The sequence below is a fragment of the Macaca nemestrina genome, chromosome 15 (assembly GCF_043159975.1).
Source record: "Macaca nemestrina isolate mMacNem1 chromosome 15, mMacNem.hap1, whole genome shotgun sequence".
Classification (NCBI taxonomy): Eukaryota; Metazoa; Chordata; class Mammalia; order Primates; family Cercopithecidae; genus Macaca; species Macaca nemestrina.
Window position 1 is genome coordinate 14,799,706 of NC_092139.1, and position 25,898 is coordinate 14,825,603.

Consider the following 25,898-nt stretch of genomic DNA (forward strand, 5'->3'; position numbering starts at 1 on the left):
GAGAGGGAAGATATATACATGAGAAAATGTTAACATATTGAAGAATCTGAATGAATGATTCCAGTTTACTGTTTCTTGCAATTTCTGTCAGGTTGCAATTATTTCGAAGTAAAACATCTTAAAAATCTTTAAAAGATGGCTCCTTTCCTCCCTCCCTCCAGTCTTTATCCACCCCAGTCCCACCTCCTGCAACCCCCTAGGGAACCACTTTTGTTAGTATATTGTCCTAACTTCCAGAGTCTCCGCATGCAAATACAAACAAGAATGAACCACGTGTTGATGATTTTCACCCCTCTTCTGCCCACAGAAGGGAGCACATCTGCCGGTGATTTCATTTTCGTTTAGTGATTTGGGGTTTGCTCTGGATCAGAATATAGAGGCTCTTCCCATTCTTTTTTCAGCTTCATAGTATCTACCCCTACTAGATCCAACATCCCGTTGGTGGTGCGCTCCACCAAGCCTGGCTTTTTTGTTGTTGTTGTTGTTGTTGTTGAGACGGAGTCTTACTCTGTAGCCCAGGCTGGAGTGCAGTGGCACAATCTCAGCTTCCTGCAATCTCTGCCTCCTGAGTTCAAGCGATTCTCATGCTCAGCCTCTCAAGTAGTTGGGATTACAGGTGTGATGCCACACCCAGCTAATTTTTGTATTTTTAGTAGAGATGGGGTTTTGCCATGTTGGCCAGGCTGGTCTCGAACTCCTGACCTCAAGTGATCTGCCCCACCTTGGCCTCCCAAAGTGCTGGGATTACAGGCGTAAGCCACCTCGCCTGGCCAATTTTTAAATTTTTTTGTAGAGACGATGTCTCACTGCATTGTCCAGGCTGACTTTGGACTCCTGGGCTCCAGCGATCCTCACCTTTCAGCCTCCAAATAGCTGGGACTACACACATGTGAACCACCATGCCCAGCTTCCCCAGATAATACTACTAAATAACTCTCACCCACTAGGGCTCAGGTGTGCTGCGCCATGGGCTGGGTGGCCACAACTGCCACAAGTTTCTTAAATACAGGCTTCATCTCCAAGGCCACCAACACCCTGAGCCAGGCCACCATCCTCCCTCCCACTCCTCCCTCCCTGCCCTCTGGCCTTTTTTTTTTTTTTTTTTTTTTTTGAGACAAGGTTTCGTTCTGTGGCCCAGGCTGGAGTGCAGTGGCGCGATCTCAGCTCACTGCAACCTCAGCCTCCTGACCTCAAGCGATTCTCCTGCCTCAGCTTCCCAAGTAGCTGGGACTACAGGCATATGCCACCACACCCGGCTAATTTTTTTATTTTAGTAGAGACGTGTTTTTGCCATGTTAGCCAGGCTGGTCTCGAACTCCTAGCCTCAGGTGAGGCCTGTCTCGGCCTCCCAAATTGCTGGGATTACAGGCATGAGCCAGGGTGTCTGACCCCCTCTGGCTTTCTCATGGTCTCCCTGCCTTTGTCTTTCTTCTCCTGGACCCCTGAGATCCATTCTTCGCAGCAGCCAGGGAGATCTTCGAAGGAAAGGTACAGCAGGCCTCAGCACCAGCCTGCTTTAGAGCCCCAGTGGCTGCCCTAGGGGCTTAGACAAAATTCCCACCTGCTTAGCACCACAAGTTCTGCAGAGCTGGGCCCACTCTCCTCTCCCACCCTGTCTTCCCAGTCCCTCCGCCATCCTGGTCTTTCTCATGGGGGCAGCACATTCCAGCAGGCTTGCTATTCCCTCCCCCAGATCCTCCCCTGCCGGCATCTTTCTCCTTCAGGTCCAGGCTGGAATTCAGTTCTTTCAGGGCTCTCACCGCCTTGGCCTGGGGAGCCCCACCCCGTTGTTCTCTAGTGCCTGGCACTCTTTCATTCTGTCCTGGCACCATCGCTGTAGAAAAGCGGCTTGTTTATTTAATCGCTTGTTTGTTTTCCCTCTCCCCAACCAGAACATACGTCCCATAAGCGCAAGGATGGCCTGTCTTGTTCACGGCTGTAACCCCAGGGCCTGGAACAGAGCCTGGCACACATGGTGCCCTTGAAACCCCTGAATGAATGCCTCTGTACAGTCTCCAAGAGGAAGGCACTACTGTCACCCCGTTTTATAGAGGCAGAAACTGGGGCCCCCAGAGGGAGAGAGCCTTGCTCCAAGTGCCCTGAGAGTCAGGGGCATGAGCCCAGCCTACCTAACTCCCAGGATGACCTGAGGGCTGGGCTTGATGACCTCAGGCAAGCCCACCTCTGTGCCTCATTTTCCAGAGGCCCAACCCCCAGGGATTATGTGAAGTCATGAAATCATTCACTCAGAGTCAGCACCTACTGTGGGTGGATGGAGACGACCTAGAGGGACCCGCAGGGACCCAGGACACAGTAGGCCTTCAGCTCATGGATGCCCAATCCCCATCCCCCCAACTCCCTAACTTCCCTTCAGGGAGGCAGGCCACAATTTGGCGATTGTTAGAGAACGTTTTTTTTTTCCTTTTGGGAGGAAAGCTGCAAGTCATTAAGGGCTGCTCCCGGCCTGCGGGTCACCATTTCCTGTTTAGAAGAAAGAATCATCTCTCCTTTGGAACATGAAGCTCCCCCCACCCCCAGCCTGACTCCGGGGCTCCGAAGCTCCGGGACGCCTCAGCTCCTCGCAGGAAACTGGCACCTCCAGCACCTTTTGTGTTCAAAAAGGACACTCATTTTCTCCTGGCCCCAGGAGGCCCCCAGTGGTGAGGTCACCACCGTTGGCCCAGCCAGCGGGGAGTGAATTACCCTAGCCCAGGACGCAAACTGACCGTCCCGCAGTCCTCGGAGCAGGAAGCTGAGTGACCCCTACCCTTTGGCCTGGCTTCTCACCCTCCTGGCTCCAGCCAGCCAATTTCCTTGCATCAAAGGCCATTTGGTACCCAGCAGCAAGACGGAGGTGTGGGACTGACAAGGAGGCCCGAGGGGGCCGGGAGCCCTTGGAAACAGGAAGGACATCCTCTGTCTCCTTGGTCGCATTCCACTCGCATGTGGGGGAAGCGGCCCCAAAAGACCTGCAGTGCTGGGGCAGCTTTGCAGCCTGCCTAGTTGATAAGACCCAGGAAGCCAGCTCTGTACCCCATGCGCCAAATCGGTTTCAAAATTCAAGAATGAGAAAGTAAACAAGAGCCACAGTGTATAGTGAAGAGCTCATATGGATGCTGCTGGCTCACCCAAACACCAGCAGACAGAACACCCAGGACTCCAAAGCCCTGTGACATTTCCAAGGACAAGATTTAAGGCTGTGTCAGAAATATCTAAGCTTCAGGAATTCCTGTCTCCTCCTCCCCTACCAAAGACCTTTTAAAATACCCACTTCTCTATTACACCAGACTCTTTTCAATATATAAATTAACTGCTTTATTGAATATCAATAAACTGTACATATAACTATACAAAACGTTTCCTTGATACAAAATGTTTGAAATATAAATACCAGTGTACCTTTAAAAATGTAAACATCTTCCTCCCAGGCCCACCTGTCAGGCCCCCAAAATAGTTCTGGGAGACACGTCGGTCAGACCAGAGCACCCCACTTGGGCCCCCGACAAGTGACAGCCATTACTCACAGTCCCTTTTGAGACACTGTTAAATTGCCCGGGAAACAGGTGCCACCCCACCAAACAGGAGGCTGAAATAGCTGCCCGGGCTTGGGGCATCTCAGACTCTAGTCTGCCACCGCCTCCGCAGGGCCCGGGGCTGCACCTGGGGGTGGATTATTGCATAGTTAGTCACACCTCGTGGAGGGTGGCCTGAGGGTTCCTTGTAGGGGGGTGTGTGTGAGGGGAGTGGGGTCCCCTGAGTGGGGTGGGAGCTTCCCAGTGAGTCTGTCGGCCTTTGTCCCGTAGCTCAAAGCAGCTGTATCCAAACAGCTCTGGATACAAAAACCCACGCAGAAAGGCCAGCTCAGGAATCCCCCGGGGGCTGGGGCTGCCAGCTGCCCTCTCTCCACAGAAAAGGCCACGGGAAGGCCTCCTCCAGAGCCCACTGAGGGACCCAGGCAGAGGAAACAGAACCAGAAAATGGTCTTCAAGGTCCTGTGGGGCTGATGCAGCCAGAAGTGGGGCACTCAGAAGGGAATTCCATGGCAGTGAGAAGGACGTGGGGTCGGTCCTTCCTGCTGGATTGGGGGAAGGCTGTCGGGCAGGGGGCAGGTATGGAGAGGAAGAGGGAGCCTCAAGGGTCAGCGGGGACATCCTGAGCAGCCAGACTCTTGGTGCTTGTGGAGCAGGGACATTCGGGAGAAGGTCCGAGCACACGCCTGGCATTGGTACTTCTTGACATCCGAGTGGGTCTGGAGGTGGGCCCGCAGGTTGGAGCGGTCAGCGAAGGCGCGACTGCAGTGGGGACAGGAGAAGGGCTTCTCGCCTGGGGAGAGAATGCCAGAAAGGCCGAATGAGCCGTGGGACAACAGCTGGCAGTGATGGGAATCCCTCCCCGCATACCCTAAACCCCGAAAGAATCCCACGATCCCAGGAAAGTCAGGACTCAAACACGCAGCCAGAGTCCAAAGGCTGGGACCTGACGGAGCTCTGCTGCTTCCCACTGTGCAACTCTGGGCAAGTTGTCTGGCTTCTCTGAGCCTCCATTTTTCCACCTGTAAAATCGGGCTATCCATCCCCCACTCATAGGGGTTGGTAAGTGACAGAAGGTAGGGCACAGTACTCATCCACATCCCGCAGAGATGTGCGAAGTGGTCAACGACGACCGAACATCTTTACTGATTCGTCCTACTGTCACTTATCGGGGCCAAAGCCAGAGTCAGCCTTAAGAGGCCTCCCCACCCCCACCTCCAAGCTGGTTAGGCCACTCCTGGGGCTGGGCCAGCAGCCTGCTTTCCTCACTACCCCACCTCCGGTGCTGTAATCCCAAATCTCCTTGTCTGTTCTCCAATCAGGCTGAGTCCCATAAGGGCAGGGGCCTTCTTTGAGTCCATTCTAAGCCCCAGCCCAGGGCCTGGGCCCCTTTCTAACACCGAAGAGGCTACAGAAACCTGTGCCTCTGACACACCATCTGCCTGGCCAAGGCTGTGTCGGAAAAAGTCTTGCATATGGAGCTGGGTACCCAGTAAGTCCTCAATAAGCCCTTAGAGAATAATTAAGTCTGCTTTAAAAATTAAAAAGGCCTCAGAGGAGTCTGCCCCTCACTCATGTCTTGTAATAATCCCTGCTCCAACCAAAAGGCTACAGTTCCAAAAACACCAATAATGCTGTTTGTTTTTTTCTGGGGGATGCAGCATTTTCCACATAAAAGGTCATAACAATAACTCATTAAACAAAAATCTATTGAAGCCGGGTGTGGTGGCTCACGCCAGTAATCCCATCACTCTGGGAGGCCGAGTGAGGCAGGAGGACTGCTTGAAGCCAGGAGTTTGAGACAAGCCTAGGCAATAAAGCCAGACCCTGTCTATAATTTTTTTTTTAAATCTATTGATCTCCTACTATGTGCTAGACACTACTCTATAATACTGAATAGTCTCTTTAAAAAATATGCAATTCTCCAATCCCCTCACGCCCAGCCTGACATGCCCGCGAGGCCAGGGCCTGTCTGAAATCCCAGCGCTGGATGGAATTTAAGAGCTGAGAGTGAATTCATTCCATCACCTCCTGGGTGCCTAGGGTGCTACACTGAGCTACCAGGGTAGGAGGGAGTCCAGAGAATGATTCCAATGGGACCCATGCATTCCATAGGGACTTATGGAGCACCTGAGAGCTGGACTCACTCTCATGGGGCAGAAATGGAAACTCGACACTCCAAAGGGTGGGGGACACAGAGGACTGGGGGAGGGGTGCCTGAGCACTACTCCACTCTGCCATTACACAGCAGCCTCCCCACGCCAGGCCTGAAGCGTTTGCTGATTGCATTCTAAGTCTTCATGTGAATGAGAAGGGTAAGTTCACCCTTGTGAACTAAGGGCTGACTCTAGAGATCTGGAAAAGGGGCTGGAGTCCATTTGTAAGACTGGAGTTACGATGGCACCCCCCTTCCCTTCCCAGGGCTGTTGGTGAAGTCCTGAGCACTACCTCCTGCACAGTAAGTGCTCTAAGTGTGATGAGACACAAACCCGAACAAAAGGGGAAGGAGACATTCTAGGACATGATGGGCTGGGGGCGGGGGCTGCACGCATATGCAGGAGGCACTGACCCCCACTCCTCAGATCCCTCGCCCCCCAGACGCCTTCATGGTACTCCTGGCAAGTGTGAAATCGGCACCAGGCCGGCGGGGACAAAGGGCGCCGAGGGGGGCACTGTACATGCGATACCCCCGGATTAAAGGGGCCTGCCACGCAGTGCGCCAGCAGCTGCGACTGGAACAGGTGCTGGGCACCCCTGCCCCATGCACCTGCTCCACCCCTCCCAGCCCCCACCCACTGGGCCCACCATTAAGGCACACAATGGGAGTCAATGAGGACCGAAATGATACATTTCAAGGGGATTTCTGTGCCTCAGCCATGCCTTTACATTAAAATAATGTCCGGATGGGAGGCGAGAGAGGCAGGCAGGAGAGCAGCATCCTGAGGGGTTCAAATCTCCCAAAATAGAGCCCTGTGAGCTGGGCAGGCACGGGGAGCCCAGCAGTTGGACCTTCACATGTTAAAATCAGGGCTACTGGTGCAGGAAGGAAAAGAAATGGGTAGCCTTAGTCGAATAAGATGCCAATAAAGCCCGCGAAATGCCAGTCCTCCCAGATACCTCACTGACCCTCACTGCTCAGAGGTCAGGCGCCGGGCCAGGAATGGTAGAACCTGGCCAGCTTGAACCCTGTGGAATCTTCTCCCTCAACTGTCCCTCTCCAGAGCAGCTCCAGGCACAGTGGCTGCCACCGTTCAAGTTCTAAAAAGTTCTACCTTTTCTCCATGTCCAGAAAGTTTTCTACATATTTAGTAAATTTTCGAAAGACGTGATTGTGTTTTCTGCCCTAAAATTGCTGTTTCCTGGTGTGTGTGCTAGGATTGAGTGGGGGTGGGGAAACCGACCTGAGAACTATTCGGGTATAATAAATTACTATAAAGTGATTAGCCACCTTTACAGCCACTCTCTAAAACATATGCCATCATAATTCTCCCGAGTCTCAGAGAGGTTAAGTTGCTTGCCCAAAGTCACACAGCAGGGAAGCAGAGCAAACGCCAAGGAACCATTTTTGTGACAGTTTAGCAGGTACCCGGCACTTTGCCAGGTGATTCCCATATGCATTCCTGCATTTAGCCCGTACAGAAACCCCACAAGCTGTTCTCATGCCCATCTGAAAGATAGAGAAAATGAGGCTCACAGAAGTGAAACATCAGCCTAAGCTTTGAGAAAGTTCTCAAAGGATTCAGAGCCAGGTGGGGGGTCTGACAACATCCTGTCTGGCTAGGGAGGGGGCGGACCAGGAGAGGGTGGGGCTGGGTGGGCCCCTTCACACCTGTGGCCCCCAGAGCAAGGTGTTGGTTGCACTTTTCCGATATCCAGCTCCAGCCCATTTGGCTGAGAAACAGGCTGCAGGGATTGGGAAGGTGTCTGCTTTGCCCATCTGCTTAGCTGATGAAGGAACGTTTCTGCCAAATATTTCCAGAGAGCAGGCCCCTGAACTTGAGCTAGAAGTTAGGAGACTCGGGGCCTCAGTGTCCACAACTTTGCGAATGAGAACAGCAAGTCCCAATTCACAAAAGCTGCCACAGAAAGCAACGGTGGGGGCGCCTGGAGGGGCACTTACCAGTGTGGGTCCGGACATGGCCTTGTAGCAGCCAGGGCCTGGAGAAGGCCTTCCCGCAGGTTCCGCAGACGCAGGGCAGCGTGTGGCTTCGGATGTGCATCTTGAGGGCACCCAGGCTGAGGTATTCCTTGTTGCAGTATTTGCAGTTGAAGGCCTTTCGAGACTGGAGATCCTTGGCCTCAGAGAGCTGGGCCAGCTGCTTGGGCACTTGGCCCAAGCCTGGGAAGGCAGCATAGGCCTCAGCCTCCAAGGAAGAGGCTGAAGTAGAGGAGAAGGACGAAGTAGCCGGTGAGGGTGGGCTGGGAGGCTGGGAGCCTTTCCCACTGTCCTCGTCCGACAGGGAGGTCAGCTCTGCCACCCTGGGACTCTCCTGGGGCCGAAGGGAGGCCCAGGCAATTGGCTGGGCTTGGGGCGCCAGGACAGAGTCCCAGATGAGCATTGGCAGCGAGGCGGTGGGATTGAGGATCTCTGGAGGTGGGATGGCTGCCAGCAGGTGGGCCTGGTCGTAGGGCTGCTGGAAGGTAAACTCTGAGAGAGAAAAAGCAGAGTCAGGCGTTAATTAAATCATTCACTCAATCAACAAACATGAACCCACCGCTGGCCAGGGGCTGGGTAGGGCTGATTCTCTTTTTTTTTTTTTTTTTTTTTTTTGAGACGGAGTCTCGCTGTGTCTCCCAGGCTGGAGTGCAGTGGTGTGATCTCGGCTCACTGCAAGCTCCGCCTCCCGGGTTCACGCCATTCTCCCGCCTCAGCCTCCCAAGTAGCTGAGACTACAGGCGCCCGCCACCACGCCCGGCTAGTTTTTTGTATTTTTAGTAGAGACGGGGTTTCACCATGTTAGCCAGGATAGTCTCGATCTCCTGACCTCGTGATCCACCCGCCTCGGCCTCCCAAAGTGCTGGGATTACAGGCTTGAGCCACCGCGCCCGGCCGTGGGCTGATTCTCAACACATAATTAGATCAAAAAAATGATCCACAGAACAGACCAGGTTCCTGCCCTCCTGGCCCAGGTCACCCAATCTGAGTCTCTCACAGGTAGGACCCCCAGTTGAAGGGGGTCATTTCCAGATCTCCCTCTCCTAAGTCCCAAGTCCCCAGCCTGAGGCCAGAACCCCATCACCCCAGCCCTGGAGCCACCACCCTGCCCCAATCCCCCTCCTCACACACATCTCGTCTCACCACCCCTCCCCTCAACCCTCTGGACTCCGGACTCTCCCTAGCAGCGTCCAGAGGGCCTTCCTGACACAGGCCTCCTCTCCCACTCTCGCGGAGCTCCTCCGCCTCTCGCCGGCTACACAGGCCACCCAAGCACAAAACCCCTGCTCTCTACACAGCACTCCCCCAACCACCCAGACCGATCCCCAGGACTGGGGACCCACCTGCCCGGTCTCCCGAGCCCGAGCCCGAGCCCGCAATGCTCCACAAAACACCCTGTGACTCGATCCTGGCTCAGACAGGCCGCCTCCCTCAGGTGGCCCCCACGCAGCCTTCGCCTGTCTCCCCCAAACCTCCTGGAGCCCACCATCCCTCCAACACACCTGGATTAGAGTCCTGCAGCTCGCTGTAGTTAGGCTTCCGATTGGGGTCGGAGGGCTTTCTGACGAGGAAAGAGCGCGGCATGGTGGCCGAGGCACTGGGGTCGCCGAGTCGCGCAGGAGCAGCGCAAAGGTACCACTCACAAGGCCGGACCGCGGCGCAACGAGAGCAGCCGCGCCGCCAACTCCCTTAAATACTCCAAGGGGGTGGGAGGGGAGGGGCCTCATCTGCCACGCCCCTTTGTCACCTCCGCGCCAATCGGAGGCCCGTCTCCGCCGAAGGCCACTCCCCGAGCAGGTGCGCCGGGGGCTGGCCGGGCTCGCGCCGCGTGGCGCTGGGAGCCCGGGCGGGGGCTCCTCCGAGGCGGAGTTCGCAGGCGCAGCGCGGGTCGTCAGTGGTGCTGGGACTGTCCGGGGCGGGACGTCGAGCGAAGCGAGGCCCCTGCGAGGTGGGACCCCGCCAGAACGCCGCGCGCCCACCTGCTCAGCGCCCCGTGGTCGGAGCGCTTCTGACGCCCCCTGGCGCTGCGCGCGGGCCGGGACACCTGACCTTCCGACGCCCGCCCCCGCCTCGGGCTTAGGAGGGGGCGGAAATTTCCTCCGCCCGGCTGGCGCCTGGAGAGCGTGGCATTGACGAGGGAAATGCACATTGCTGGGGAGGAAGCGAGGAAACGGACACCGCACGTGGCTCCTGGCGGCGTGAAATGCTACGGCCGTTTTGCAAAGCAGCCTGGCCCAGCTAGCGAAGAGCGCCCGTTCCTTCCCTTAGCCAGTGTTTGCGGAGGGCCCAGCTGTACCTGGGGCAGGGCACAGCCCCGGACAGGACATTCAAGGCCTCTCCCGAAGGGTAGCTCCCGGTCCAGTGGGGGAGACAGACGAAGTAAACAGACAATTACAATGCAAAGGGAAGTGTGCTTTGGCGGGGGAGAGACGGGACGCAGCGACCGTTAAGAGGCGGGTCACCTGACAGGGGGTCGGGGTGACTTCCCAGAGGAAGTGAAGAATTATCAAGGGAAAAGGCCCGAGGGAAGAAGTGGCAACTGCTTCAGAGTAACTCCTAGAGAGCAGCTCCCAGGGATGGCGTGGGGTGGGCAGGCCCGGAGGGGTCAGATGTGCTGTGCCCCAGGGCCTCGTAGGAGGTTGGACTTTGCCTCAAAGGCACTGGGGAGCCACCGAAGGATTTTCAGCTGACGAGGGACCTGGTTAGAGTTTTCGTAGAAAAAGATCCTTGTAGGCCGGTGGGAGAAAGAAGGGATGGGCCGGGCGTGTCTCCTCACCCCTGTGAAGATCCTCGATCCTGTGTCTAAAGGCTCTAACATTGCTCTGTAGGGGCCCTGACTGAATGCATGTGGGGTGAGCCCAGGTGAGGGGCAGCTGCACCCCCACCCCAGCTTCCCTGGGAGGCATACCAGGCCCGGGGGTAGCGCTGAAATAAACCTCACAGGTCTCACCGTTCTTGTTTCCACCTGTGAAGGAAGACTAGAAAAACCTATAAGCACCCCACACCACCACCAGCAACATGAAGGGCAGAACTACTGTCTGTTTTGGTCACTTGGTGCTGGATGTAACAGCCGTGAACAAAATCGTCTTCCCCTGTTTCTAGCTGGAGAGCGGGGAGTAGGGTGGAGGACAGAGGCAGGAAGCAGTTATTAGGCGGAATACTCTCCCTCCCGTGTCAATTTAGCTCCAATCAGGATCCTCTGCTCGAAGCCAGAGTGAGGCCAGAGCACCCCCTCCTCTGCTCAAACCCTCCCATGCGCCTGTCTCAGAGTAAAAGCCAAAGTCCTTTCCTCGGCCAACTCGGCCCCGCTGCTCTGACCCCGGCTGACCTTGGCTTGAGCCTCTCTCCCTCCCCCATGAACAAGGATCCCTCCCCCACCCTTCCTTCTGTTCCTCCAACATCCCAGACCTTTCCCACCGTGGCACCTGCTGCTCCTCCTCTCCCCTACGTCTTTTGCTCCTAGATCTTCACGCTGGCTTCCTTTCATTCTTTGTTTCAGCAGCAACTTTACCAACTGCTCAGCCTCGTTTAATAAAGAGAGAAATGGCAATTTCAAGCCGCAGTGAGCTGCCATTTCACGCCCATCCGAAGGACAACAAGGAAAAATTTGGTCACAATCAAGAGTTGATGAGGAGGTGAGAGCTGGAGAGAGTGTCGGTGGGCAGAGTCACTTTGGGAAAGTTTGGCATCAGCTAGCAACAGGTGACTCCTCTCCCTGTCTGTCCTCAAACCAACTGCATCCCAGGGGTTCTCAGCTCTGGCAGCACATTAGGTCCCCACAGGGAAGGATTAAAACACCTAAGCCTCGGCCCACCCCACCCCCACCCACATATTGATTTAATTAGTCTGGGTAGGGCCTCTGGCATCAGCATTTTAAAAAACTCCCTTGGGGATTATAATGAGCAACCAAGCAAGGTAAAGAACTGTTGTCCGGCCGGGCGCGGTGGCTCAAGCCTGTAATCCCAGCACTTTGGGAGGCCGAGGCGGGCGGATCACGAGGTCAGGAGATCGAGACCATCCTGGCTGACACGGTGAAACCCCGTCTCTACTAAAAAATACAAAAAACTAGCCGGGCGAGGTGGCGGGCGCCTGTAGTCCCAGCTACTGGGGAGGCTGAGGCAGGAGAATGGCGTGAACCCGGGAGGCGGAGCTTGCAGTGAGCTGAGATCCGGCCACTGCACTCCAGCCTGGGCGGCAAAGCGAGACTCCGTCTCAAAAAAAAAAAAGAACTGTTGTCCAGCCCAAACCCTGCCCCCCCAAAAAAGGATATTCATTGCACCCTCTTTCCTAATAGCAAAAAAAGCAAAAGCAAAAACAAAACTGGATACAGCACAAATGTTTATAAACAGTAGACTGGATTAATGAACCATGGTGCGATCCTGTAATAGAATACTATGCAGCAATAAAAATGAACTACAACTCCATGTAGCAACAGGGATAAATCTCAGAAACACAATGTCCAGCAGAGGTCACAAACAAATGCATAGTTATTTGGATTTATATGAGGTTCTGAAGCAGGCAAATGAAACCCTATATTATTTAGGGATGTATGTGGGGGTTGTAGAATTAGAAAGAAAAGCAAGGAAGGTTTTTTTTGTTCTGTTTTTGAGACAGGGTCTTGCTCTGTCACCCATGCTGGAGTGCAGTGGCACGATCATGGCTCACTGCAGCATGGAACTCCTGGACTCAGCCTGCCAAAGTACTGGGATTACAGAGGTGAGCCACTATGCTGGCTGCAAGGAAATGTTTGATACAAAAATCTGAAGAGTGTCTGGTGAGGAGGGGAGGCGAGAACAGGCTGTGCATGAAGCTTCTAGAATTTTGGTAATGATCTGTTTCCTAGGCAGGGAGGGATCTTTATTGTAAGTCTTTCTACTGTACCTAGACTTTATTTTACCATATCTTCATGACATCCAGTGTACTGAGACAATTTAAACACTTTTAGGTATGAATAATATATTTAACACAAAAAATACAAGTCACTTCCTCAGGGGAGCCTTCCCTGATCACCCTAGCCAAAGTAGGACCCACCCCTGCCCCAGCACCCACCTTCTGTTTTCTTTTTTTCCCCTTTTTCACTGAGACGGGCTACCATGCCTGGGTAATTTATTTTTTGTAGAGATGGGGTCCTGCTATGTTGCCCGGGCTGGTCTCAAACTCTGCGGCTCAATTGATCCTCCCACCTTAGCCTCCAAATTGGTGGGATTATAGGAGTGAGCTACGGTGCCCAGCCCACAGTCATTGCCTTATTCTGTTTTCTTCAAAGCACATAGTAGGGGCTCAATCAAGTACTTGCAGGTAGCCACTGCCTGGGCCTCCCGCTTTCCACTTTCCTTCAGTGGTCAGGTACCTGCGTGGGGCATGGGGGTGGGAGGCAACGCAGAGGGGAGGGGCATTGCTCATATCGGATCGAATTGTCCTCGCCGCCCCTTCCAGGCCCGCCCTCATCCCACTCCCTCCTGCAGGCGGCGGAGACCACGAGGTAAGGAGGCTTCAGGCCAGGCCTCTCGGCCGCGGATCAGCTCCCTTTGCAGGGGAAGGCGAGGTGACACTTTTGATACTGTGGTGTCAGGTCCTCCCGGAAATGGGCGACATCTGCGGCCCAGGTGGCCTCGGACCCGGCAGGGCCAGGCCCTCCCCAGCTCCCTGCACAAGGGGTCCCGCCCCAGGCCCGGGGCGCGGTCCTCTGGCGCCCTCTGCTGTCCAACGCACTTCCCTGCAATCGTCGCGGGGGCACGCGCCTTTCACGGAGATGAAGGCTGATACGACTGCCGGGGGGGGGAGCAATCTGGGAATACCTAGTGGCTTCTGGAAGGAAGATACATTTGAATAGACGCTTCCATTTTCTGCAGGTGCCAATCTCCCACTAGAAGTAAAACCAATAGCTAAATAATGTGATTTACAATTACCCAACTAAAAGAAGAGTCTCCCTCCATTCCAGACCTCCTTTTCCCTCCCCAAAGCAACCTTTTTTTAAAAAACCAGTGTCTTGTATGACCTTCCAGGGATGGCCTATGTATATATTAATATGTGCAGGGGCAGTGCGTGGTGGCTCACACGTGTAATCCCAGCGCTTTGGGAGGGCAAGGTGGGAGGATCACTTGAGCCCAGAAGTTTGAGACAAGCCCGGGCAACGTAGTAAGACCCTATCTCAAAAAAAAACAACAAAAACAAACAAACAAAAAACCAGCCAGCTACTCGGGAGGCTGAGGTGGGAGGATCACTTGAGCCCAGGAGGTAGAGGCGGCCATGAGCCAAGAAAGCACCACTGCACTCCAGCCTGGGCAACAAAGCGAGATCCTGTATTTTTAAAAATATATAGACGGGCGTGGTGGCGGGCACCTGTAGTCCTAGATACTCGGGAGGCTGAGGCAGGAGAATGGCGTGAACCCGGGAGGCGGAGCTTGCAACGAGCCGAGATCGCTGCACTCCAGCCTGGGCGACAGAGCGAGACTCGTCTCAACAACAACAACAACAAAAAAATAAAATAAATATATATGTACAACCCTTTATGTATTACAGATAGGAACCTCCACACTAACCTACACCTTGCTATAATTTTTTTTTCTTTTGAATTGTCATTACACGGGTAATGCTATAACAATATTCATTGTTTTGAAAATCATTCCATATCATTACACGCAGCTCCCTTAATTTTCTGCAGGGGTGCAGACTATTCATTGTATGGATTATACCACAATCACAATTTACCTAATGAGAAGACTCATGATGGGCATTTAGGTTAGATTGCAATGTATTGGCTACTACCAATAATGTGGCAATTTCAATGAATGCCCTCTACACACAGCTGCACTCCAGATCAAATGGTGTGTTATATAAAATGTTGATACATTTGTCTAAATGTCATCCAAAAAGATTAAACTGAATTATACTCCCACTAGCAGGGAGTTGAGGGCCCCTTTTCAAAAGTTGCCCAACACAGAGTATTGTCTTTTTGTTTTTCTTTTTTGAGACAGGGTCTCGCTGTGTTGCCCAGGCTGGAGTGCAGTGGCATGATAATAACTCACTGCAGCCTCCATCTCCTGGGCTAAAGTGATTCTCCTACCTCAGCCTCCTGAGCAGCTAGGACTACAGGCCTACAGGCATGAGCCACCACACCTGACCCTGTCTATTTTTTATTTTTTGAGACAGTCTCACTCTGTCACCCAGGCTGGAGTGCCATGGCACAATTCCTACTCACTGCAACCACCGCCTCCTAGGCTCAAGTGATCCTCCCACCTCAGCCTCCAGGGTAGCTGGGACTACAGGTGCGAGGCGTCACATCCGGCTAATTGTCTTTTGCAATTTTTTTTTCTTTTTTTTTTTTTTTTTTTGTAGAGCTGAGGTTTTGCCATGTTGTCTAGGCTGGTCTCAAACTCCTTGGCTTAAGTGATTCACCTGCCTCGGCCTCCCAAAGTACTGGGATTACAGTCATGAGCCACCTTGCTGGCCTTTAACTCTTTTATCTTTGCCTGTCTGATAAGGGAGAATGGGATCTCCTGTTGTCATTTGCATTTCACATGACTAGGGTGGAGCTTTTTTTTTTTTTTTTTTGAGACAGAGTTTCACTGTTGTTGCCCAGGCTGGAGTGCAATGGTGTGATCTCAGCTTACCACAACCACCACCTCCCAGGTTCAAGAGATCCTCCCGCCTCACCCTCCCGTGTAGCTGGATTACAGGCATGTGCCACCACACCCACCTAATTTTGTATTTTTAGTAGAGATGAGGTTTCTCCATGTTGGTCAGGCTGGTCTCGAACTCCCAACCAAGGTGATCCACCCGCCTCAGCCTCCCAAAGTGCTGGGATTACAGGCATGAGCCACCATGCTCAGCCATGAGCCACCGTGCCCGGCAGGGTAGAGCATTTTTTACATACTGCAAAGCCATTTCTGTTTCTCTGTGTTCTGAACTATTGCTTCATGTCCTTTAGTCACCAAATTGATGAACTTGATTTCTTTCCTTTTTTAAAATCCTGCATGTCTTTCCAGTGAATGAACTTCTTTTTTTTTTTTTTTTTTTTTTTGAGACGGAGTCTCGCTCTGTCTCCCCGGCTGGAGTGCAGTGGCTGGATCTCAGCTCACTGCAAGCTCTGCCTCCCGGGTGAATGAACTTCTTAATTTCTCTTTTTTTTTTTTTTTTTTTTTGAGGCGGAGTCTGGCTCTCTTCCCTAGGCTGGAGTGCAGTGGCCGGATCTCAGCTCACTGCAAGCTCCACCTCCTGGGTTCACGCCATTCTCCTGCCTCAGCCTCCCGAATACCTGGGACTACAGGCGCCCGCCACCTCGCCCAGCTAGTTGTATTTTTTAGTAGAGACGGGGTTTCACTGTGTTAGCCAGGATGGTCTCGATCTCCTGACCTCGTGATCCGCCCGTCTCGGCCTCCCAAAGTGCTGGGATTACAGGCTTGAGCCACCGCACCCGGCCGAACTTCTTAATTTCTAAGAGCTCTTTATTAGGCTGCTGGCCCCTGTTGATTAGATCATTATCAGTGAATGAATTGATCAGGAGTTGGAAAGTTTATCTTGACCAGGAGAAAGACATTGTCTACAGAAAGTTCAATGAATGAGTCAATACTCTACTGCCAACCTCATCCTGGATTTAACCTCTTCCGATGTCTCCCACTTGCCTAAAAACAAATAGTGATTCAGCCGTGGGCCTTACCCAATAAGCCGTCTGTGAAGTCACCATTTCAGAATACAAATTGCGTCCAAGGGAAGTTTCTGGGTCAAGGTCTAAGTCTGTTGGGCATGACCCACAGGTGGAGGCTCCAAGATAAGCTATACAAGCCTTTTAAAATTTGTATTTATTTTTTATAATTTTAAAAATTAGAGACGGGGGTCTCACTATGTTGCCCGGGCTAGTCTCAAACTCCAGGGCTGAAGCGAACCTCCCACCTAATCCTCCCAAAGTACTAGGATTACAGCTAGCCTTTTCATTCCTATTACTGAACACCTGCTGGGTGCCAGGCTCGATGCAGGAGGCTCACCTCAGGGATGTCCCTACAGCATCCCACAGTTGTATTCTAGGCTCCTGCACACAGGCTGAGACCATGTGGGGAATACATTACCCATCTGCCCGGAAAAGAAGGAAAAAGCTCTGGATGTAATGAAATCATATCAAGATATTAAGTACTAAAAAGCAAGGTGCAAGCTGGGCTCGGTGGCTCACGCCTGTAATCCCAGCACTTTGGGAGGATGAGGCAAGTGGATCACCTGAGGTCAGGCATTCAAGACCAGCCTGGCCAACATGGCAAAACCCCGTCACTACTAAAAATAGAAAAAAATTACCCGGGCGCGGTGGTGTGTGCCTGTAATCCCAGCTACTTGGAAGGCTGAGGCAGAATGGCTCGAACCTGAGAGGTGGAGGTTGCAGTAATCCGAGATTGCACCACTGCACTCCAGCCTGGGCAACAACTTTGTCTCAAACAAACAAACAAACAAACAAACAAAAAAACAAGGTGTGAAACACCATTATACAGGTATTTCTTAGAGACATATAAACCATCTCTGGAGAGAGGGTAATGTGCCTGTCTCTGAGGAGTAGCTGGTAGCTGTCAGCAGGGGTGTAAGGAAGATTCTTTACTAAATATCCTTTCCCATGTCTTGATTTTATTTTTTATCATTTACAAGTATTATCGGCATTATTATTATTATTATTATTATTATTTAGAGATGGGGTCTCGCTATATTGCCCAGGCTGATCTTGAACTCCTAGGTTCAAGCAATCCTCCCTCCTCAACTGATCCTCCCGCCTTGACCTCCCAAAGTGCTGGGATTACAGGTGTGAGGCACTGGGCCCAGCCAGTTTTTTTTTGTAAGCATGAATTATTGTTGTTATTATTTCAAGACAGAATCTCTGTTGTCCAGGCTGGAGTTTGATGGCACAATCACCGCTCACAGCACCCTTGACCTCCTGGACTCAAGTGATCCTCCCACCTCAGCCTCCCAAGTAGCTGGGACTATAGGTGCCCAGGACTTTTCCTTTTTGGGGCAGATGGGTAATGTATTCACTGGTCCCCACATGGCCTTGGCCTGTGTGCAGGAGCCTAGAATACAAATTTGGGATGCTATAGGGACACCCCTGAGGTGAGCCTCCTGCATCGACACGGTCCTACAAGATTGGCCCCCTGTGGCCATTTGAGCTCCCCACCCTAGCCCCCATACTCACTATTGCCCACAAAGTATTGGAATTCGGGTGTGAGCCATCAATCTGGACAATTGGATTAATTTTTAATAGGGTAGCAAAAAGTCGTCCATGATAGAGGAACTGTTGAGTGTAAAACTGGTCCATCAATGGAATTTTTTACAGCTGTTAAAATGTTGATGCCCGGCCGGGCCTGGTTGCTCATACCTGTAATCCCTGCACTTTGGGAGGCTGAGGTGGGCGGATCATGAGGTCAGGAGATCAAGACCATCCTGGCTAACACGGTGAAACCCCATCTCTACTAAAAAATACCAAAAAAAAAAAAAAAATGAGCCGGGTGTGGTGGCAGGTGCCTGTAGTCCCAACTACTCGGGAGGCTGAGGCAGGAGAATGGCGTGAACCCGGGATGTGGAGCTTGCAGTGAGCTGAGATCACACCACTGCACTCCAGCCTGGGCAACAGAGCAAGACTCCGTCTCAAGAAAAAAAAGATGTTGATGCCTGGCTGGGCATGGTGGCTCACACCTGTAATCCCTACACTTTGGGAGGCCAAGGCGGATGGATCACCTGAGGTTGGGAGTTCAAGACCAGCCTGACCAACATGGAGAAACCCCATCTCTACTAAAAATACAAAATTAGCTGGGCGTGGTTGCGCATGCCTGTAATCCCAGTACTTTGGGAGGCCAAAGTGAACGGATCACTTGAGGTCAGGAGTTTGAGAGCAGCCTGGCCAATGTGGTGAAACCCTGTCTCCACTAAAAATACAAAAAACTAACTGGGCGTGGCAGCAGGCACCTGTAATCCCAGTTACTTGGGAGGCTGAGACAGGAGAATCTCTTGAACCCAGGAGGTGGAGGTTGCACTGAGCCAAGATTGTACCACTGCACTCCAGCCTGGGTGACAGAGCGAGACTCCATCTCAAAAAAAAAAAAAAAGTTGATGCCCTTCTGTGGGTACATAAACCCTCCCCCATCCCGGATCTCTTGTAGGAAAAGCCAGAGCCTTCACCATGGCCCACAACAAGGTCCTACAAGATTGGCCCCCTGTGACCATTGGAGCTCCCCACCCTAGCCCCCATACTCACTACTGCCCACAAGGCTTCGGCTACAGGGGAACCACATCAGCCATGCTCCTGCTTTGGGGACCTTGCATCTGGTGTTCCCTGTCTTCTCCCAGCTCTTCTCACAGATAGCCACAGGGCTCACCCCCATCGCAGCAAAGCCTCCCAGGCCACTATTTCATCCCCCTCTCCTCCCTTTCCCTCTGGCACTCCTTACCCACTTGCTGCTTAGTTTTTCTCCACTTCGCTCACAATTTGGCATGGTGTATGTTTCACTTATTTTGTTGATTTCCCTTTAGACCAGAGGTTGCCAAACTACAGCCCTCAGGCCAAATCTGACCAAGGTTTGTTTCTTATATGGTCCTTGAGCTAAGAGTAGCTTCTACAGATGAACACTGCAACCGATTTAATGATAGATAACACTAACTTGGAACCTCAATTAAGGCAATATGTAAACCTTCAAAATTCCATGCTTGCGGGACCTCGTGTTTCATGCCTGTAATCCCAGCACTTTGGAAGGTGAGGCAGGCGGATTGTTTGAGCCCAGGAATTTGAGACTAGCCTGGGTAAAATGGCAAAGTCTCATCTCTACAAAAAATACGAAACTCAGCCGGGCATGGCGGTGTGCACCTGTAGTCCCAGCTACTTGGGAGGCTGAGGTGGGAGGATCACTTGAGCCCAGGAGGTCAAGGGTGCTATGAGCGGTGATTGTGCCATCGAACTCCAACCTGGACAACAGAGATTCTGTCTTGAAATAATAATAATAATAATTCATGCTTACAAAAAAAAAAACTGGCTGGGCCCAGTGCCTCACACCTGTAATCCCAGCACTTTGGGAGGCCAAGGCGGGAGGAACAGTTGAGTTCCGGAGTTCCAGACCAGCCTGGGCAATGTATCAAGACCCTATCTCGATTATTTATATTTTAAAAACAAACAGGTTGGGCATGGTGGCTCACACCTGTAATCCCAGCACTTTGGGAGGCCAAGAAGGGTGGATCGCTTGAGTTCAGAAGTTTGAGATCAGCCTGGCCAACATGGCAAAACCCCGCCTTTACCAAAAAATAAATACAAAAATTAGCCAGGTGTAGTGGTGTGTACCTATAGTCCCAGCTGCTCAGGAGGCTGAGGTGGGAGGATTGCTTGAACCTGGGAAATCGAGGCTGCAGTGAGCCAATGTTGCACCACTGCAATCCAGCCTGGGTGACAATGGGAGACCCTGCCTCAAAAAAAAAAAAAAAAATTAAATAAAAAAAATGAAAAACAAAATTGTACTCAAATATTATCATAATTTAAATATTGTCCATAAAAATTTTGTGGAAATTTGTTTTATCTTGTTATATGAGTACTGACAACATCCTTGCTATTGAAGTCTGCAAAACCTAAACATTCACTCTGTGCTCTAGACAGCTCCGCACACGAAGGAACTTCGTCTGTCCGCTGCTATGACCTGAGCGCCAGGAACAGGGTCTGGTTCAGTAATTATTAGCTGAATGAAATGAATGAACTCATACATATATATACACACACACATACACACATACACGTGTGTATATATATATATGTACACACACATATATGTATAATTTTTTTTTTTTTTGGAGGCAGAGTCTTGCTCTGTTGCCCAGGCTGGAGTGCAGTGGGATGATCTCGGCTCACTGCAGCCTCTGCTTCCCAGGTTCAAGTGATTCTCATGCCTCAGCCTCCCGAGTAGCTGGAATTACAGGCGCGAGCCACCACACCAGGGTAATTTTTGTATTTTTAGTAGAGATGGAGTTTCACCATGTTGGCCAGGCTGGTCTCGAACTCCAGTTCGAGAGTTATATATGCCCAGTCTGAACTCATATATTTTTAACTGAAAAAAATATCAGGTGTTGCCGGGCGCGGTGGCTCATGCCTGTAATCCCAGCACTTTTGGGAGGCCGAGGCGGGAGGATCACCTGAGGTCAGGTGTTGGAGACCAGCCTGACCAACATGGAGAAACCTTGTCTCTACTAAAAATACAAAATTAGCTGGGCGTGGTGGCAGGTGCCTGTAATCCCAGCTACTTGGGAGGCCGAGGTAGGAGAATCACTTGAACCCGGGAGGCGGAGGTTGCAGTGAACCAAGATCGCACCATTGCACTCCAGCCTGGGCAACAAGAGCAAAACTCCATCTAAACAAAAACAAAAACAAAACAGGTGTTTTTTAAAAAAAAATCAAGCGGGCTAGGTGCAGTGGCTCATGGCTATAATCCCAGCATTTTGAGAGGCCAAGGCAGGAGGATCAGTTGAGCCCAGGAGTTCAAGACCAGCCTGGGCAAGATGGCAAGACTGTGTCAACAACAACAAAATTAATAATTAGTTGGGCATGGTGGCACACACCTGTAGTCCCAGCTACTTGGGAGGCTGAGGTGGAAGGATCCCTTGAGCCCAGGAGTTGGAGGCTGCAGTTAACTATGATCATGCCACTGCACTCCAGCCTGGGTGACAGAGAAGACTCCATCACTTTTTCTTTCTTTTAAATTAAAAATATGGAATGCTTTATGAATTTGTGTGTCATCCTTGCACAAGGGCCATGCTAATGTTCTCTGTATCATTCCAAATTTAGTGTATATGCTGCCAAAGCCAGTGCAGGACTTCATCTCTTAAAAAAATATATCAGGTGAACAGCATATGTAATAGGCTGCCTTTTGTGCAGAAGTAAATAAGATAATATCTGTCTCTGAGAGATCCAAGAAGCTGGCTGCTTCAGAGGACGGGAGCAGGGCGGGGAAGAAAGATGGCTTCTTTCTCTATAAGCATTTTTTAAATTTTTATTTATTGAGACAGAGTCTCACTCTGTTACCCAGCCTGGAGTGCAGTGCCATTATCTCGGCTCACTGCAAGCTCCGCCTCCCGGGTTCATGCCATTCTCCTGCCTCAGCCTCCTGAGTAGCTGGGACTATAGGTGCCCACCACCACGCCCAGCTAAATTTTTTATTTTTAGTAGAGATGGGGTTTCACTGTGTTAACCAGGATGGTCTTGATCTCCCAACCTCGTGATCCACCTGCCTCGGCCTCCCAAAGTGCTAGGATTATAGGCGTGAGCCACCTCGCCCGGCACTTTTTTTTTTTTTTTGAGATGGAGTCTGGCTCTGTTGTCCAGGCTGGAGTGCAGTGGCTCAAGTTCGGCTCACTGCAACTTCCATCTCCCAAGTTCAAGTGATTCTCCTGCCTGGTCTCCTGAGGAGCAGCTGGGACTACAGACACATGCCACTGTGCCCAGCTAATTTTTGTATTTTTATTAGAAACGGGTTTTTACCATGTTGGCCAGGGTGGTCTTGAACTCCTGACCTCAGGTGATCCGCCTGCCTTGGCCTCCCAAAGTGCTGGGATTACAGGCGTGCGCCACTGTGCCCGGCCTCTAGAAGTCTTTGTTTGTTTGTTTTTGTTTTTAGATGAAGTCTCCCTCTGTCACCCAGGCTGGAGCGCAGTGGTATGATCTTAGCTCACTGCAACTTCTGCCTCCTGGGTTCAAGCGATTCTCCTGCCTCAGCATCCCCAAGTAGCCGGGACTACAAGTGTGCACCACCATGCCCAACTAATTTTTTTTTTTTTAGTAGAGACGAGGTTTCACCATGTTGGCCAGGCTGCTCTTGAACTCTTGACCTCAGGTGATCCACCTGCCTCGGCCTCCCAAAGTGCTGGGATTACAGGTGTGAGCCCAGCCTAGAAGCCATTTTAAAGAATATGAATGTTTTATTTCAGAGATATGTGTCACTATTTCAAATAAACTTTTCATGAAAAAAATCCAGCGACAAAAAATGAGGCAGATACTGACAGCCTCTGAGACTCTTCTTCCTCTGTCCAATGGAGTAGTATGTCTGGTGACCAACCAGCCCAGTTTGCCTGGCACTGAGGGTGTTCTGGGGCAATCCCAGACAAAGTGGGAGGAGGTGGTCACCTTGGAAAAAGGAAAGTTGTGGAAGCCTTCAAAGGTGGATGTTGGGGGGCTGAGCTGGGCCCCGAAGCCAGGCCTCTGTGCACCTGCCCGGGTCCGATCACATGTCTGCCAGAGCCCAGTTCCACACCTGGGAGATCGATGCCTCTGGAGCTCAAGGCCTGAGATAGGCCACTGGGATGTCCCTATAGTGCAAAGCACACCTTCCCCAGTGAGTCTCTGGGCACTTGCAGGGTGGACGGGCTCAGGGTCTCATACATGCACACTTGCTCCCACACTTCTCATTCAGACTGTCTCAGACTTGGCCCCTTACCCATCAGACTGCACTGATAGAGCCCTGCTCTCTCCATCTTCCTAGCAGAATCTGCCTCCAGGAAAATCCCAGAGTCTCCGGGCTCCCCTGCCGGCACCTGCCTTGCATACCTGTAGAGCTTTGTGCGTCTTTGATCCCCAGCAGGTGAGAGGTATTGGCAAGAAGAGGAAAGTGAGAGCAAACTCTTTTCTTTTTCTTTTTTATTTAGGGACTTGGCTGCCGCGCAGACCATAGTGACCTGGCTCTCGCGGCTGCCCGCAGTCTCCTTTTTCCCCAAGGATGCCTGGAACACCCTTCCCCAGATCCTCCCAGAGCTGGCCTCAGTTCAAATATTACCTTAGTGATGTTAATGCCATTTCCCTTTCCCATCTCTGTCACATTGGCCTTGAGTGGTAGGCAAGATTATCAGCTCCATTTTATAAATGAGGAAACTGAGGCTCAGAGAGATGCTGTACTAACATGCCCAAGGCGTAGTGAGCAAGCTGTGGTGGGTACCTGGCTGAATGGGCTAGGATACTGTGATAAACCAGCTGTGCAGACAAGGTTCCTGCACCGCGTAGCTCACAGGCAAGGGGGAAGCGGGGTAACAGCTGGTTCAGTGTTCATGCAACTCTGAGGCACCTAAGGTGACTCAGAGGAGTGAGAACCAGGCTGACTCCAGCTTGAGGTCACAGGCATGAGCAGGTGAGTGAAGGGGCTGGCGGAGGGTGGGGTAAGAGGACATTCCAGGTGACAGTGATAAAAAAGCCCAGGGGCAGATGAGTGTTCCAGGAAATGAAAGTGTTCAGGGAGGCCCCTTAGAGTTTCTGAGACTGCCAGTTTTTGTTGTTGTTGTTATTTTATTTTGTTTTATTTTTGGTGAAACGGAGTCTCATTGTCACCCAGGCTGGAGTGCAATGGCGTGATCTCGGCTCACTGCAACCTCCACTGCCCAGGTTCAAGCGATTCACCTGTCTCAGCCTCCCAAGTAGCTGGGATTACAGGCGCCTGCCACTGCATCCGGTTAATTTTTGTGTTTTTAGTAGAGATGGGGTTTCACCATCTTGGCCATGCTGGTCTTGAACTCCTGAACTTGTGATTCTTCTGCCTTGGCCTCCCAAAGTGCTGGGATTACAAGTGTGAGCCACCACACCCAGCTGAGACTGCCAGTATTTTTTTAAATCAGAAATGCTTAAATGGAGTTTAGAAAATTATGGTCTGTTTGTCGTACTTTTATTGAAAACATTAACACTTTTAACACATATATACAAATCACTACAGAGCATGGAGCCTGGGGTGGAGCCTAGCCCTTCAACCTCTGCTTCTGTGACCCCGGGTCAGTCCCTTCCCTTCAACTGTAACCACACCCAGGACAGGAGCTGAAACTGACGGCCACCTCAGCAGCCCCCCCCAACACACACCCCCTCACCAAGAGCAGCCCCTCTCCTGACCTCACCTGGCTTTTCTCACTTATCTTAGAGATTAATAGTTTCCAGATAAAATACAGATGCCCAATTACATGTGAAGTTTAGGTAAACAACAAATAGGTTTTTAGTGTATAAGGCTGCATGAGACACATGCTTCATTTTAAATTCAAATTTAACTGGGCCTTCTGTGGTTTTATTTGCTATTATCTGCCAACCCTACTTGGAGATGGGCTCCTATCAGCGTTTCCAGCACAATCTATAACCAGTCCCCTGTTGATGGGCAATTAGGTCGTTTCCCATTTTTTGCTTTCCAGGAACAATAGCCCCATGAAGATCCTTGCACAAAGGACTCTGACCTCATCTACGATTGTATCCACTGGGTGTGTTCCTAAAAGTCGCTTAGTCACTTTCCTGACTAGATTCCTGTGGCCATGGAGACCCCATGGATCAGAGGAATTCCTTCTCAGTCTCCATCGAAAGCAACTCCCTGTCACTCTCCCAATCTCACTCTCTATCAACCTTGCTCTTTCTCGTCTCTCTCCATCTCTCTCTTTTTTTTTTTTTTTTTTTGAGACAGAGTCTCGCTCAGTTGGCCAGGCTAGAGTGTAGTGGCGCGATTTCGGCTCCCTGCAACCTCTGCCTCCCAGGCTCAAGAGATTCTTGTGCCTCAGCCTTCTGAGCAGCTGGGACTACAGTCGTGTGCCACCAAGCCCAGTTAATTTTTGTATTTTTAGTGGAGACAGGGTTTCGCCATGTTGGCCGGGCTGGTTTCAAACTCTAGAACTCAAGTGATCTGCCCAATTCAGCCTTCCAAATTGCTGGGATTACAGGCGTGAGCCACCGCACCCAGCCTCTGTTTCTCTGCATCTGTCTCTTTCCGCCTCTCTCTGCTTCTATAGATCTCTGACTCTCAGTCTTTCTCTCGCAATCTCCCCAGACTGTCAGCCTCTGTCCCTTCTCAGAGACTTTCTCCTTTTGACCCAGCAGCTCTACAAACAAAATAATCTGACAAGTTGGGGAAGATGTATTTTTAAGGATGCTCACTCTAGTACTGTCTGTAGGAGTCAAGCTAGAAACAACCTAAACACCTATTGCTAAACAAAGTATGCTCCGTCCCTACCAGGCAGCATCATGCGGCCATTGGAAATAAAACCACATCAACATGGAAAGATGTTGACAGATATCAGCGTGAAAAACACAAGTTATAGATGGACAGTAAAGCATTCGCGCATTTTCGGTTTCAATCAAAACTATAATGACCCGGGCCAGGCAAGGTGGCTCACGCCTGTAATCCTAGCACTTTGGGAGGCTGAGGCGGGTGGATTGCCTGAGCTCAGAAGTTCAAGACCAGCCAGGGCAATATCGTAAAACCCTG

General features: G+C 51.5%; 1 protein-coding gene, 1 long non-coding RNA gene and 1 other non-coding gene across 3 annotated transcripts in view; 1 reads left to right on the forward strand and 2 right to left on the reverse strand.

The window, feature by feature from the left end:
* Positions 1-3,293: 3,293 nt before the first annotated feature.
* Positions 3,294-9,356, reverse strand: LOC105470690 (snail family transcriptional repressor 1). Its single transcript, XM_011722884.3, has 3 exons — positions 9,189-9,356; positions 7,651-8,178; positions 3,294-4,323 (listed from the first exon to the last, which is right to left on the reverse strand). The coding sequence occupies exons 1-3, from the start codon at positions 9,268-9,270 to the stop codon at positions 4,139-4,141; spliced, it is 795 nt and encodes a 264-aa protein (XP_011721186.1). The 5' UTR covers positions 9,271-9,356; the 3' UTR covers positions 3,294-4,138.
* Positions 9,357-10,770: 1,414 nt separating this feature from the next.
* LOC139358433 (uncharacterized) overlaps positions 10,771-25,898 on the forward strand; it is a 44,562-nt gene continuing 29,434 nt past the window's right edge. The window contains exon 1 of the long non-coding RNA XR_011613261.1: positions 10,771-11,321. This is a non-coding gene — a long non-coding RNA (uncharacterized lncRNA). The remainder of the gene's footprint in view (positions 11,322-25,898) is intronic.
* LOC112424756 (U6 spliceosomal RNA) lies at positions 21,390-21,492 on the reverse strand. The gene has a single exon (XR_003015661.1). It is a non-coding gene; the product is annotated as a U6 spliceosomal RNA (small nuclear RNA).

Bases quoted from the DNA above. Each gene is read 5' to 3' on its own strand.
- LOC105470690 (XM_011722884.3), bottom strand. From the start codon at position 9,270: ATGCCGCGCTCTTTCCTCGTCAGAAAGCCCTCCGACCCCAATCGGAAG. The intron at 8,179-9,188 runs GTGTGTTGGAGG...TTTCTCTCTCAG, and splicing joins GCTGCAGGACTCTAATCCAG to AGTTTACCTTCCAGCAGCCC. The intron at 4,324-7,650 runs GTAAGTGCCCCT...TTCTCTCCCCAG, and splicing joins CCATGTCCGGACCCACACTG to GCGAGAAGCCCTTCTCCTGT.